The following is a 15,094-nucleotide window of genomic DNA, read 5'->3' as shown; positions in this document are numbered from 1 at the left end:
TTCAGCACATGACTCCATGCCGTCTTCAGCACATGACTCCATGCCGTCTTCAGCACATGACTCCATGCCGTCTTCAGCACATGACTCCATGCCGTCTTCAGCACATGACTCCATGCCGTCTTCAGCACATGACTCCATGCCGTCTTCAGCACATGACTCCATGCCGTCCTCAGCACATGACTCCATGCCGTCCTCAGCACTTGACTCCATGCCGTCTTCAGCACATGACTCCATGCCGTCTTCAGCACATGACTCCATGCCGTCTTCAGCACATGACTCCATGCCGTCTTCAGCACATGACTCCATGCCGTCTTTAGTACATACCACCATGTTGTCTTTAGTACATACCACCATGTTGTCTTTAGTACATACCACCATGTTGTCTTTAGTACATACCACCATGTTGTCTTTAGTACATACCACCATGTTGTCTTTAGTACATACCACCATGTTGTCTTTAGTACATACCACCATGTTGTCTTTAGTACATACCACCATGCTTACCTGCTCCTTGATGTCCTGCAGTTGCTGCTGCAGTTTCTGAACGTCAGCGTTGACATTGGTGTTGTCTTTGTCTCTCTGCATGGCCGGGATATTTCCGCTGGCTGTAGAAGGGAAACAGGGAAAACACACATAACGTTAAAAAACGAACACCGAGCCGATTTAATGAGAGCGAAAGAGAGTGAGATGCCTTCACTGTAAAGTCTACCTGTTGTATTCTGTGTATGTGATCAATAAAATTGGAATAGATTTTAATGACATGATGCTCTAAAGGCCAAACTAATCAAGCAATCATACAGCCTCGTCTTTGTGGGCTATTCTGGAAAGAGTTCTACACTTTAACCCAGTCCGTTTTTAACAAGCAGCAATTTCAGAGTTAGACACATGTACTTCCTCAGACAGTATTTGGCTAAAATAGGTCTGAGGACTGTGCTTGAGGGCACAACCATTCTGAATGGTGGAAATCAGTATCATTAATCATTTGTATGTGTGTGATTCTGTGTGTTGTGTTGAGGGGTGGGCGAAGGATCGTTGCAAAGGGGGTTTCGGCAGCAGGGCGTAGGTCAAGCAGGGCAGACAGCACTGGGGATTTTTTGGGAGTTTTGAACCAGGGAAGAGGATGAGATACTTACACCAACTTAGCGCCAGATTGTTGGGCTGGAGCAGATCCAGCGAGCCCCCTGCCATTAGAGCTGAGTTAGAGTTACCTGCTGAGAATAACCAGTCACAGTGTTATAACAGGAGCCCCTGATACAACTCCACAAGGCAAGGCCTGAGGAGGAGCAGTCTACTCACTACTAAAGGACTGTAGACAGAGGAGGACAAGGACAATGAGGTTATTAGATTTAAAACACATGTTAGGTGGGAGGTGGGGGAGAGGAGTCTCTTCTAGGTAGACTGAGCTGCAACCGCATCCTTCAAAGTCTAAAAACCATACACACTAAGTAGTATTACTAGAAGGAAAGGTACCAGGACAAAAGCTGTTTTGTCATCAGTACTCAGCAGGTAACATGACAACTCGTAGTGCACTAGCTACCAGTGGGCTAGAAGAGTGGTCTAGGATGGCACTGGTATCCCTCTCCAAATGTCAAGGGACATAAAGGAATGAGTGTGTGTGTGTGAGATTGACATAATGCACTTTGTATTTGAAGAGATCTCTGTGTGTGTGTGTGTGTGTGGCAAAACACAAAGATCTTTCGACAAGCAAATCTTTGGCAAATCATTATAAAATCAGTGAACTTACAACAGTTTCCCTTTTAACTCAACATAAAATAATAAGGAAAACGAACTAAAGGGAACTGCAGTCATAAGGGTTAGATAACGTGATAAGAGTGTGTACAACTTAAAGACAACACTAGCAATGGTAAACGTAAGCCTTAATACACACTCACACATTCAAATAACCAACACTGTACCGTCACTACTTAGCTAACAGATTGAATGGAGAAATTGGATCGAGCAATGGACTGATGGCGATATTAAAATCAGTTGGCCAAATAGACTTTTAGGAGCCAGCTAAGGGAGAATTAATAGCCGGTTATGGAGGTCAATTTCTTTTAATAAAATTAGTGCATGCTGCTGAAATGTTATAAAACTGACGTGATTAAATTGCATTAAGTTAAAGATCATGCATTATGCATTAATGACCTCAACTAGGGAGGCTTGTTTCCCAGTCTGGGAAAATGACACATTCAACTAAAACACACAAAACAATGACAACATTAACATTCAAATAATGCAGGAGCAAGACAGCTGTGAATCAACAAACCAACACAAACAAACAAAAACAAACAAAAACACAACAAGTTCATCATGGGGGAAACAACAAGATGGACAGTCATGACAACGAGAGAGAAAGGAGGATAAAAGGAAATTAAAAGGGAACGTGTGGAAGATTCACTCACTAAGGTCCTCATCATCATCATCATCATCATCATCATCATCATCAGCGGCATCACCCTCCATACCTTTCCCTCCACAACAAAGGACAAAGGGCGTGCGGCGTTCCACAACAGCCCGGCACTGTACGCACTTCTTCATGAGGCCGGCACAGTCTGTACGGAGGAAGGGAACACACAGACAGAATGAAAGGTCAGTATGGCCCACTAGAACACATCAAAGGTTCTGGAGAATTGTTGCATTCTTGCAGCGAGGCAGGGTCTTCGGTAGGGCACACCATAGCAAAACATTTTGCAACAGAGAGAAGAGGAAAAAAAAAAGTTCAGTAGGCTACCTCCCCACTTCAAAACGGTTTCTCCCTACTGTGCACGCGCCAGGTGGCATACCGTACGAGGAAGCAACCTTAGCTGGTTTAGTGTACTTACTTTCACAAGCGCACATGTGACCGCAGGGCTCGAAGAGCACGGCAGCCTTCTTGTCAGAACATACGACACACTCCTCGATCTGTATGGAGAGACAAACATCTGATGTCAGTGAAGGGAAAGAGAAGAGAAAGTCATACCTCTAATTGGAGGATGTCTTTACACCCAAAACCAATGGAAAGCATCCATTAATATACTAAGTCATTAGTAACTTCCACAACTTGATACTTCGAGGCACCCCAACAGTTGGCCTAAATCATTCATTGACATCAAAGGGAGACTTGAGCAAAAATGTGAGTGAAAAGCATTCAGATCAGAATACCGGACACAGATAAGTCCTGTACTAAAAAGTTATTTCAATGGAGATTCACCAGTTTTCAGTCCAAGACCAGACTTAATCTGTTTCTGAGAAACCGTCCGTTAATGTTAATATTTAAACCAACGAGGCCGGGTTTGGTACAATACCTTGGTTCTGGACTGGACCTGGTCCTTGCAGATGAGACACTTCTTGACGCGGGAGGAGCAGAGAGAGCAGGTGGCGATGTGTCCGCATGGTCCGAACAGGGTGTCTCTCTTCATGTCAGAACACACCATACACTCCTCCAGGGTCTCACCGTTACTGTTCAGAGACGGGCTGCGAGAGCCCACCTGGCCACTGGAAGACAGGGATAGAGAGAGAGGGATGGGGAGAGAAAAGAGAGTTTGTGAGAAAGAAAAGACAGGACAAATTAAAGGAAGATGGGGAGAAAACAAGTTGAAGCTCACCAGCTGATTCATCTAAAAAGAGTCTAAACCGTGTCCTTTAGTATGGGTTTAGGGGCGGAGGGCTAAACCTGGGGCTAGGGTTTCTTACCTGATCTTCTCCTTGTGGCACTTGGCCAGGGCCTTACAGAGGCTGGGGTCGGGGCAGAGGTCCAGAGGGGACTGGCCCTTCTTGTTGCGCATGGTCAGGTCTGCTCCGTTAGCTGCCAGGAAGCAGGCGATGGACGCTGCACTCTTCTTCTCTGCTCCCTGGGTGCCCAGGCCCATGATCAGCTGTGGAGGACCAACACACAGAGGAGTCAATAACACTTTCTCTCTTTCTGTCTCCCTTTCTCACCCATTCCCCTTCTCTCCCTTTCCCCCTCTCTTTCCCCCTCCCCCCAGCTCCACCAGACAGAGGAGCGCAGAGCAGAGCAGAATACAGTGTAATTGGGACATATGCAGTGTGTTGGGTAGGGCTGGGCTATATATCGAATCAATTTGATTAGCGCGATGTTCCAAATGCCTGTATCGCAAGAATCGGGGTTGTTATTTTTCTTCCTGTTTTTATGAGAGTTCTGTGTCTTTTTGGTCTTGTCTCCTTCTGTGCAACTTCCCAATCAGAGACACAAAGCCCCTCCCCCTGCCACTTACAACAAAAGACAACTTCTTCCTCCCTGACAACAAGCAGTTTAAACTCACCATTTGCATTGGAGGTTTGGTCCAACAGAATCGGTCATATGGACACCGAAATGCTTAGACATTTTACTGTAATAGACTTAATTTTTAAAAATGTATTTTAACTGACTTGCCTAGTTAAATAAAGGTAAGAACAAATTCTTATTTTCAATGATGGCCTAGGAACAGTGGGTTAACTGCCTTGTTCAGGGGCAGAACAACAGATTTGTACCTCGTCAGCTCAGGGATTCGAACTTGCAACCTTTCGGGTACTAGTCCAACGCTCTAACCACTAGGCTACCCTGCCGCCCTTAACGATCCCCTTTTTATGTCTCATCTCCCAAAATGTAGAACAGAGCAGACCCTACTAAAACCAGTATCAATTAACATGATTGTGGAAAATGGATGCTCAGTTTGTCACGCACGGCATTGCGGTAGCCACAGACGTATGTGCTAGCTGTCTAGTCTGTGTTTAATACATGTGTAATGAGCATAAAATAATGCATTTAAATAAGGAATTGGAAACTTGTTCTCATTCTGAGAAATAAGCATCTTGTCCAGGTAGGCCACGTGATTTCAATATGTAAAAGTGAACAGGCTGTTGTTCAAACAGTTGGAGACAGACAGGAAGGTGTATTCATAACAGTTCAACTGTTCTAATGTTAGCAAGTAAATAGATCCACGTTGGCTAGACTTGAAATATAAAGTTAAGTTGGCTACTCACTAGCACGTGGGCTTGGCTTGAGAGATTGTTTCTGAGACCTGTGTTACATTTCTATAATGACCGTTACCAGAAGTTAGTCATTACTGGTGGATGTGCATTGTTCTGGTTAAACAGGGCGTTTTCATAGATAGACCAAAGCTAGATCCGTGATTATTGCAACAACAAAAAGCAGGTTCAACTATTTTGATAAATAATGTATTGTCATGACGTTGCCCTCTTTGGACACTGCGAGCACCATCCCCCGACCTCTATATTTCTGACACCAGGCTCTGTAAGAGCGGTCGTAAATTCCTACGAGGAGACCCTCTCCTCATGGCCACAGTAGAGAGAGAACAAAGGAGTTCTTCCACCTCACAGAACTGGAGAACCGAACGACATTTATGTTCTGGAGAAGGTATAAAAGATCGGTGAAAAATCCAGCTACGAACTGGCCCGTTTGGTACAATTTTGTGAAACTCATGAGAGACAATACCGCCACATTACCATAATCATGTTTATACAATAGCCTCAGCTATGAGACCTACATCTAAATGGTTGTATAAAATGAATGAATAAGGACGGAACTGTTTGTGAAATTGTGTAATGTGATTTTGGACTGTTTAAACCTGTTGGGGCTAGGGGGCAGTATTTTCACGGCCGGATGAAAAACGTACCCAATTTAAACAGGTTACTACTCTGGCCCAGAAAATAGAATATGCATATTATTAGTAGATTTGGATAGAAAACACTCAAGTTTCTAAAACTGTTTGAATGGTGTCTGTGAGTATAACAGAACTCATATGGCAGACAAAAAACCTGAGAAAAATTGAATCAGGAAGCGGGGGAAATTAGAAATGTAGTTTTTCTTTTGAATCCCTTGAAAAACTACAGTGACATAGGATTTACGTTGCACCTCCTAACTCTTCCATTGGCTGTCAACAATCTTTAGGAACTGGTTTTATCCGTCACCTGTTACCGGGCAGAAAATTATGGCTCAGTCAATCACTGGCCAGTCTGAGGACAGGTGTCTTATGACGCGCGTGCACATGACTTCATTGGTTTTTATTTTTCTTCTGGGATGAATACCTATTGCCCGGTTGTAAAATTATAGCAATTTTATGTTAAAAAATACCCTAAAGGATTGATTGTAAACATCGTTTGACGTGTTTCTACAAACGGTAATGGAACTTTGAACATTTCGTCTATGGATTTGCGTCCACGCCACATGGCATTGTAAAGTGTTCTGGATGGTCAACAAAACGGACGTATTTGGACATAAATGATGGACTTTGCAGAACAAATGAACATTTCTTGTGGAAGTGGGTGCACATCCGAGTGCATTCCGCCGAAGATCAGCAAAGGTAAGTAAATATTTCGAACATATTTTTAGAGATTTGTCGACGTCATAGTTATAGGCTAACTGTATAGCTTAGCATTGAAGGCTAAGTTCTGTACTCAGAATATTGAACAATGTGCTTTTTCCGTAAAGTTATTTTGAAATCTGACAAAGTGGTTGCATAAAGGAGTAGATTATCTCTAATTCTTTAAATAATTGTTATAAATTTTGTCAACGTTTATGAGTTCTTCTGTAAATGTATGTGCCTATTCACCGGAAGTTATGGGGAGAAAACATTTTCTGAACGTCACGCGCCAATGTAAAAATTGGGTTTTTGGATATAAATATAAACTTCATCGAACAAAAAATGCATGCATTGTCTAACATGATGTCCTAGGAGTGTCATCTGATGAAGATTGTAAAAGGTTAGTGCTTAATTTTAGCTGTATATCTGGTTTTGTGACGGCTATCCGTGCTTGGAAAATTGCTTCTTTTTTTTGCTAACGTGCTATGCTAAAATAATCTAATGTTTTGCTTTCACCGTAAAGCCTTTTTGAAATCGGACAATGTGTGCAGCACCTTTTTTTTCTGTAAATCCAGAGAAAATGTTCATCTTGGCTTTAAATGCATTTAAAGCACTTATGAGATCAACAACAGTCTTACCTTTGCCTTGCAGTTCAAGTCGTTTAGTTTCCCAGTAATGTCCATCAAAAATGCAAGGTCAAGTGTCCACTCTGTGTCCTCTAGCAGCGAGACGTCTTCGCCTTTGGACTGCTTGAACTCTTTGATTTCACCCAAAAGTGACAAAAAACGAAGTAAAACTCATCCTCTGCTGAGTTCAGCTGACATCTCCAATAGCACCTTGAAAATCCTGTGCTGTTTTGCTTTGGAGCGAATGTTGTTTATGATTTTTACAACGGGAGTCATCACGTGCTCAAAGCCGATCACTTTTGCACATAACGCCTGCTGGTGAATGATGCAGTGGTAATGCAGAAATTTTGGGAAGTCTGGGTCACTTTTACAGTGAGTGATGAAACAGTCGTAAAAAATAATTCCTCCTCCCAATCGTTGTGAAAGTGATACGTTTTCTTCCTTTTTTCTGCCATGTTTTTGAGGCAAGAAACTGCATTCAGCTACCATCTTCGCTGCGCCCGCTAGCTTACTCTCCACGCGCACAATACTGACCTTTGAACTAGAGTAGGTCAGAGTTCACCTAAACTTATCTAAACTCATGTATAATGAAAATATTTTTAAGATATTGTCATTTTTAAATATATATAAATGCAAGTGTGATTAAAAAGAATAGCAACAGAATACAATTAAATTTCAGACGCAGCTCACTAGTGAGTTGTGCTATTTTTAGACCAGGCCTGCGGGCGACTCATGTGGTCCCTGGGGGCGACCTGGTGCCCGCGGGCACCGTGTTGATGACCCCTGCTCTAGAGGTTAATGAAGGAAACTCCAATTCCCTTTGGAGTCTTAAGTAAATCAGAGGACCACCCATGAGCACAGTTATGGTCTGGCGTCATGGGACAGGCCCTTTTCTGCTCTTCCGAATAAAACCCCCACCGAGGTTTTCTATCACCAGACCGAGCTTTCCTCAATTACGAGATGGCTAAAGGTTGGAGACCATGCTTGATAAACTTTTAACCATACCATGTGGTTAAACTCTTAGACTATCGATACCGACAGAATAAGAACAAGTCTTTAATATTAATTACTAGTCTGCAGCTAGGAATTCAGTATCATTGAACGCGAAGACCGACAACCGCCCGAAACATCTGTCCTATAACGACATTAATGAATGTCACTCTGAACTACCCATTCTAACCACGACAGAGAGAGAGAGAGCAGACAAACTCTCCAACAGAAAAACTTTTCAACAGAGATCCCGACGACACACTGAGCGTAAATATATGTATTGATTGCAGTTATTCCCGAATGAGTGAGTGTTCATGTGCAAAGGATTAGCATTTCAATTGTTATAATTATCAACTCTGTAGTGCCTTCTCAGCTGACCCCCACTCCCCTTTTGTCTAACAAGCCGCCATGCCGGCTTAGCCCACTAGGGCACATTCCTCTATCATTTCTTTGAAACGATATCTACTGTTTGTTATGCATTTCTGTGAATTACTTAGTTAGTAAATAAATTATTTGAAGACAATTGATGTATGGATGACTCAGTGAAGACTGGGTTCGTGCAGATAATCAACAATTTACGACGTTTGGAATGAGACTGGCGTGAGGTAAATAATAATTCATTAATTCGAAGACTAATTGATCAGATATTAAAATATCTGAAAGTTATATTAGGAAAATTATGGTGCCCCGACTTCCTAGTTAATTACAGTTACATGATTAATCAGGTTAATTGCGTAATAATAATTACAGAGAGTTATTTGATAAATATGTCTTCAGCTTTAATGATGCCAAAGACACAGCAGTATACTAGTGGGTCTTATGGTTGTGGAAGGCTTCTATTTATTCATCAGATTGTTCCTGACTGGTTGAAATTTGGTGTATTGACCTTTAATTGTGCAACAAAGTTTATTCAGAGAAAACAGATCTATATTGTGAATGACGTTTGAAAAGATGTAGATATGATTTTTAGGCCATATGGCCCAGCCTTAGAGTAGGGCTCTCCCATAGCATCACTTCAGAAAGTTAGAAAGAATATAAGACATTTCAGGATAAATGACTGGGGAGACAGGGGCTTTGAAAATGGCCCAGCCAGCCGAGTGAGGAGCGGTCTTATGTAGAAAGGCACTCAAATGCTCAATCCCCTACAGTATTTTTGGAGGGTTCTAGAGGTACGTGTTAGTTGTTTGTGGAGGGTTCTAGAGGTACGTGTTAGGCGTTTGTGGAGGGTTCTAGAGGTACGTGTTAGGCGTTTGTGGAGGGTTCTAGAGGTACGTGTTAGGCGTTTGTGGAGGGTTCTAGAGGTACGTGTTAGGCGTTTGTGGAGGGTTCTAGAGGTACGTGTTAGGCGTTTGTGGAGGGTTCTAGAGGTACGTGTTAGGCGTTTGTGGAGGGTTCTAGAGGTACGTGTTAGGCGTTTGTGGAGGGTTCTAGAGGTACGTGTTAGGCGTTTGTGGAGGGTTCTAGAGGTACGTGTTAGGCGTTTGTGGAGGGTTCTAGAGGTACGTGTTAGGCGTTTGTGGAGGGTTCTAGAGGTACGTGTTAGTGGAGGGTTCTAGTGGAGGGTTCTAGAGGTACGTGTTAGTGGAGGGTTCTAGTGGAGGGTTCTAGAGGTACGTGTTAGGTGTTAGTGGAGGGTTCTAGAGGTACGTGTTAGGTGTTTGTGGAGGGTTCTAGAGGTACGTGTTAGGTGTTTGTGGAGGGTCCTAGAGGTACGTGTTAGTGGAGGGTTCTAGTGGAGGGTTCTAGAGGTACGTGTTAGGTGTTTGTGGAGGGTTCTAGAGGTACGTGTTAGGTGTTTGTGGAGGGTTCTAGAGGTACGTGTTAGGTGTTTGTGGAGGGTTCTAGAGGTACGTGTTAGGTGTTTGTGGAGGGTCCTAGAGGTACGTGTTAGTGGAGGGTTCTAGTGGAGGGTCCTAGAGGTACGTGTTAGTGGAGGGTTCTAGTGGAGGGTTCTAGAGGTACGTGTTAGGTGTTTGTGGAGGGTTCTAGAGGTACGTGTTAGGTGTTTGTGGAGGGTTCTAGAGGTACGTGTTAGGTGTTTGTGGAGGGTTCTAGAGGTACGTGTTAGGTGTTTGTGGAGGGTTCTAGAGGTACGTGTTAGGTGTTTGTGGAGGGTTCTAGAGGTACGTGTTAGGTGTTTGTGGAGGGTTCTAGAGGTACGTGTTAGGTGTTTGTGGAGGGTTCTAGAGGTACGTGTTAGGTGTTTGTGGAGGGTTCTAGAGGTACGTGTTAGGTGTTTGTGGAGGGTTCTAGAGGTACGTGTTAGGTGTTTGTGGAGGGTTCTAGAGGTACGTGTTAGGTGTTTGTGGAGGGTTCTAGAGGTACGTGTTAGGTGTTTGTGGAGGGTTCTAGAGGTACGTGTTAGGTGTTTGTGGAGGGTTCTAGAGGTACGTGTTAGGTGTTTGTGGAGGGTTCTAGAGGTACGTGTTAGGTGTTTGTGGAGGGTTCTAGAGGTACGTGTTAGCTGTTTGTGGAGGGTTCTAGAGGTACGTGTTAGTTGTTTGTGGAGGGTTCTAGAGGTATGTGTTTGTGGAGGGTTCTAGAGGTATGTGTTTGTGGAGGGTTCTAGAGGTATGTGTTTGTGGAGGGTTCTAGAGGTATGTGTTAGGTGTTAGTGGAGGGTTCTAGAGGTATGTGTTAGTGGAGGGTTCTAGTGGAGGGTTCTAGAGGTATGTGTTAGTGGAGGGTTCTAGTGGAGGGTTCTAGAGGTACGTGTTAGGTGTTAGTGGAGGGTTCTAGAGGTACGTGTTAGGTGTTTGTGGAGGGTTCTAGAGGTACGTGTTAGGTGTTTGTGGAGGGTTCTAGAGGTACGTGTTAGCTGTTTGTGGAGGGTTCTAGAGGTACGTGTTAGCTGTTTGTGGAGGGTTCTAGAGGTACGTGTTAGTTGTTTGTGGAGGGTTCTAGAGGTATGTGTTTGTGGAGGGTTCTAGAGGTATGTGTTTGTGGAGGGTTCTAGAGGTATGTGTTAGGTGTTAGTGGAGGATTCTAGAGGTATGTGTTAGTGGAGGGTTCTAGTGGAGGGTTCTAGAGGTATGTGTTAGTGGAGGGTTCTAGTGGAGGGTTCTAGAGGTATGTGTTAGTGGAGGGTTCTAGTGGAGGGTTCTAGAGGTATGTGTTAGGTGTTAGTGGAGGGTTCTAGAGGTATGTGTTAGTGGAGGGTTCTAGAGGTATGTGTTAGGTGTTAGTGGAGGGTCCTAGAGGTACGTGTTAGTGGAGGGTTCTAGAGGTATGTGTTTGTTGTTTGTGGAGGGTTCTAGAGGTATGTGTTAGTGGAGGGTTCTAGAGGTATGTGTTAGGTGTTAGTGGAGGGTTCTAGAGGTATGTGTTAGTGGAGGGTTCTAGAGGTATGTGTTTGTGGAGGGTTCTAGAGGTATGTGTTTGTGGAGGGTTCTAGAGGTATGTGTTTGTGGAGGGTTCTAGAGGTATGTGTTTGTGGAGGGTTCTAGAGGTATGTGTTTGTGGAGGGTTCTAGAGGTATGTGTTTGTGGAGGGTTCTAGAGGTATGTGTTTGTGGAGGGTTCTAGAGGTATGTGTTTGTGGAGGGTTCTAGAGGTATGTGTTTGTGGAGGGTTCTAGAGGTATGTGTTTGTGGAGGGTTCTAGAGGTATGTGTTTGTGGAGGGTTCTAGAGGTATGTGTTTGTGGAGGGTTCTAGAGGTATGTGTTTGTGGAGGGTTCTAGAGGTATGTGTTTGTGGAGGGTTCTAGAGGTATGTGTTTGTGGAGGGTTCTAGAGGTATGTGTTTGTGGAGGGTTCTAGAGGTATGTGTTTGTGGAGGGTTCTAGAGGTATGTGTTTGTGGAGGGTTCTAGAGGTATGTGTTTGTGGAGGGTTCTAGAGGTATGTGTTTGTGGAGGGTTCTAGAGGTATGTGTTTGTGGAGGGTTCTAGAGGTATGTGTTTGTGGAGGGTTCTAGAGGTATGTGTTTGTGGAGGGTTCTAGAGGTATGTGTTTGTGGAGGGTTCTAGAGGTATGTGTTTGTGGAGGGTTCTAGAGGTATGTGTTTGTGGAGGGTTCTAGAGGTATGTGTTTGTGGAGGGTTCTAGAGGTATGTGTTTGTGGAGGGTTCTAGAGGTATGTGTTTGTGGAGGGTTCTAGAGGTATGTGTTTGTGGAGGGTTCTAGAGGTATGTGTTTGTGGAGGGTTCTAGAAGTATGTGTTTGTGGAGGGTTCTAGAGGTATGTGTTTGTGGAGGGTTCTAGAGGTATGTGTTTGTGGAGGGTTCTAGAGGTATGTGTTTGTGGAGGGTTCTAGAGGTATGTGTTTGTGGAGAGTTCTAGAGGTATGTGTTAGTGGAGGGTTCTAGAGGTATGTGTTAGTGGAGGGTTCTAGAGGTATGTGTTAGGTGTTAGTGGAGGGTTCTAGAGGTATGTGTTAGGTGTTAGTGGAGGGTTCTAGAGGTATGTGTTAGGTGTTAGTGGAGGGTTCTAGAGGTATGTGTTAGGTGTTAGTGGAGGGTTCTAGAGGTATGTGTTAGGTGTTAGTGGAGGGTTCTAGTGGAGGGTTCTAGAGGTATGTGTTAGTGGAGGGTTCTAGTGGAGGGTTCTAGAGGTATGTGTTAGGTGTTAGTGGAGGGTTCTAGAGGTATGTGTTAGTGGAGGGTTCTAGAGGTATGTGTTAGGTGTTAGTGGAGGCTTCTAGAGGTATGTGTTAGGTGTTAGTGGAGGGTTCTAGAGGTATGTGTTAGGTGTTAGTGGAGGGTTCTAGAGGTATGTGTTAGGTGTTAGTGGAGGGTTCTAGAGGTATGTGTTAGTGGAGGGTTCTAGAGGTATGTGTTAGGTGTTAGTGGAGGGTTCTAGTGGAGGGTTCTAGAGGTATGTGTTAGATGTTAGTGGAGGGTTCTAGAGGTATATTAGTTGATTTAGAATGGTTTTAGGAGGTATATGTTAGGTGTATTCTGTACCGTGTTTTTGGAGGGTTCCCAGGGCTCCACCTTGCTCACGTCTTGCATGTCCTGCAGCTGGCGGAGCTGGGACAGCGTGTGGTGACGCAGCGCTTCGTGGAGAGGAGTGTCCCCATCCTTGTCCTGCACGTCCAGCTTTGCCTCTGCTCGCACCAGCAGCTGGAGACAGAGCGGCAGAGAGACACAGGCACACACAGACACAGAGCATTCCAAATTAACATGGTGATAATTTAAAATGAGCATTTATTTGCATAACAGTCCAGTACAATTTTTTTTAAATGATCATCATCCAAATAAGTCTAGCATGGCATCACAGCTAGAGGTCCTGCATATTGACTGTGTTCCTGCACCACTGAAGCTGCACTTCCAAACCACTCCAAAAGATGGCGACGTAACAACCTTTTCCAGATAGGACACCCACTACTCCTCTGACATTTCTCTTCCAGAAAGCGTTCTCCTTTCCTTGGCAGTACGTCACTTTGACCCTAGCGGGTTCATTCTACTGCAGGAGATCCTCCATTTTAATTCAAAATGTGGGTTGTCTTCATCTTCTCACCAGCCTTTAGTGAACCGTCAGGAGTGACGGACAGATGGGGAGATAACTGCAGATAGCATCTTCAGTTAGCTGAAGGAGAGAGGAAGTGAGGAGAGGAGACTGACCCTGACTATCTGTGTGTGCTGTCTCTCCACAGCCAGGTGCAGGGCTGTCTGCTGGTTGACGTTCTGGATGTCCAGGCTGGCACTGCCCTGAGAGGAGGAAAGCGAGGGAACAGATAGAGAAAAGAGAGACGGCGTAGACATTCAAAAAGACCTGTTTGAACTCTGCAGTAGGCTATAACACATTCTGCAATGTACCACCGTGTATTCTGACGTTTCTGGAATGTTACAATAACATCTTCTCTCACGCCGTTGAAATACAGCAGCCTCATTAGCCCATTTCCTGCTCTGCTTGGTGGGACGCTACTTACTACACTATGGCCCTGTTAGATAGAGAGGTCTGCACCAATACGGTCTCAGATATCTCAGATAGGGCGAGCATGATTCTGAGGAAGCAGGTTATAGGCTAACAGTGATTGTGCACCACTAGGGACCCAAAGGATAATATGGATTCAATAAACAATGAAAGCAGTTATTGCTACCCTATACAGGCACAACCCTATACAGCATTATACAATTAAGAATAAGGCCAGCACTTACTGTGTGCGCGCGAGCCAAGATGGAGACACTAGGGCTGCTATGGACCATCTGTATGAAACCAGGGGTGTCAATGGTTAGGTTAATGCGAGCATGTCCTACCTGGTGAACCAGCAGCTCGGCCACCTCTACGTGGTTGTTGAGCGCCGCCAGGTGCAGGGCGGTGTAACCATCATCTTTCTTCTCATCTACGATCCAGGGCCGCGGCAGCTTGGCCAGCAACACACGCATGGCACTGCTCAGAGAGGGAGGAAGAGAGGGACAGAGGGATGACTGGAAGGTGACTGCAGGTGCATGACAACAGGACCCTAGGATGGAAGGAAGGTCATGGCGCAATCAATTAATCAGTGTTGAATATGACTAGGGATGCGTCACACATGGCAGCTGAGCCCCTATCTAGTGCACTAAGTTTGACTAGACTCCTATAGTCAAGGTCAGAATTTATTTGATATGATATAGCATCCCTCAATGCATCTATAGATTCTATATCTAAAAGTCCAATTGCAAGGCATCACTACACTGAGGACAGATAGAGAATGGTGCTGAAACAGCACATTTATTCTGACACATAAATGACTCGCATATTAAATAAACCAAGGGATGGGCTGGGCTAGTAGCATAACCATGGTTTCTATTTATGCTAGTCTGGGAGTAGTAGGTTAATGATACAAGTGTTGAGTGTAATTTTAGAAACCCAGGTAAAAGAAGCAGCACAAAAGCCCCTGTTATGGAGACACAAACCGGTAATAACACCACAGATTGCTGCATTCAGTCAGCTCTCATGAACTGTGTGATATTGTTTAAACAGGGTTGTTTAAGAGTGCTGTGTTGCGAGGCAGCAGCGACTGGTTGTGTTCCTGTTTGAAGGTCATTTGGAAGCTACATGCCTTATAGAGAGATGGCTGCTGCATAGGAAACTGCATGGTATGAGAAGAACGCAAGGAGTGCAGTGTCTGACTCTGAACTGGAATAAAACCAATTGACAATCTGCACAGCACTTGCAAAGGACAGCTGACTGACTATGAAGCCACACCAAAATGGGAGAGAGCATGGGAGAGAGAAAAATGATCATGGTAAA

The 15,094-nt window shown here is 44.3% G+C and overlaps 1 protein-coding gene across 3 annotated transcripts in view; it reads right to left on the bottom strand.

Moving 5' to 3' along the window:
• LOC106569317 (E3 ubiquitin-protein ligase mib1) overlaps positions 1 to 15,094 on the bottom strand; it is a 100,326-nt gene that overhangs the window by 3,908 nt on the left and 81,324 nt on the right. Inside the window, exons 13-21 of one of the 3 annotated variants that reach the window (XM_082960927.1) lie at positions 14,119 to 14,251; positions 13,483 to 13,569; positions 12,823 to 12,981; positions 3,676 to 3,857; positions 3,288 to 3,477; positions 2,826 to 2,904; positions 2,406 to 2,555; positions 1,134 to 1,211; positions 505 to 605 (exon numbers count right to left, since the gene is read on the bottom strand). In XM_082960927.1, the coding sequence (XP_082817053.1) occupies positions 505 to 605; positions 1,134 to 1,211; positions 2,406 to 2,555; positions 2,826 to 2,904; positions 3,288 to 3,477; positions 3,676 to 3,857; positions 12,823 to 12,981; positions 13,483 to 13,569; positions 14,119 to 14,251 (1,159 nt within the window). The remainder of the gene's footprint in view (positions 1 to 504; positions 606 to 1,133; positions 1,212 to 2,405; positions 2,556 to 2,825; positions 2,905 to 3,287; positions 3,478 to 3,675; positions 3,858 to 12,822; positions 12,982 to 13,482; positions 13,570 to 14,118; positions 14,252 to 15,094) is intronic. The other 2 variants (XM_082960928.1, XM_082960929.1) reach the window with 2 other exon arrangements.

The sequence above is a fragment of the Salmo salar genome, chromosome 14 (genome assembly GCF_965601325.2).
Source record: "Salmo salar chromosome 14, fSalSal1, whole genome shotgun sequence".
NCBI lineage: Eukaryota > Metazoa > Chordata > Actinopteri > Salmoniformes > Salmonidae > Salmo > Salmo salar.
The sequence above is the reverse complement of the archived record's forward strand: the minus strand, read 5'-3'. Positions and strand labels throughout refer to the sequence as shown.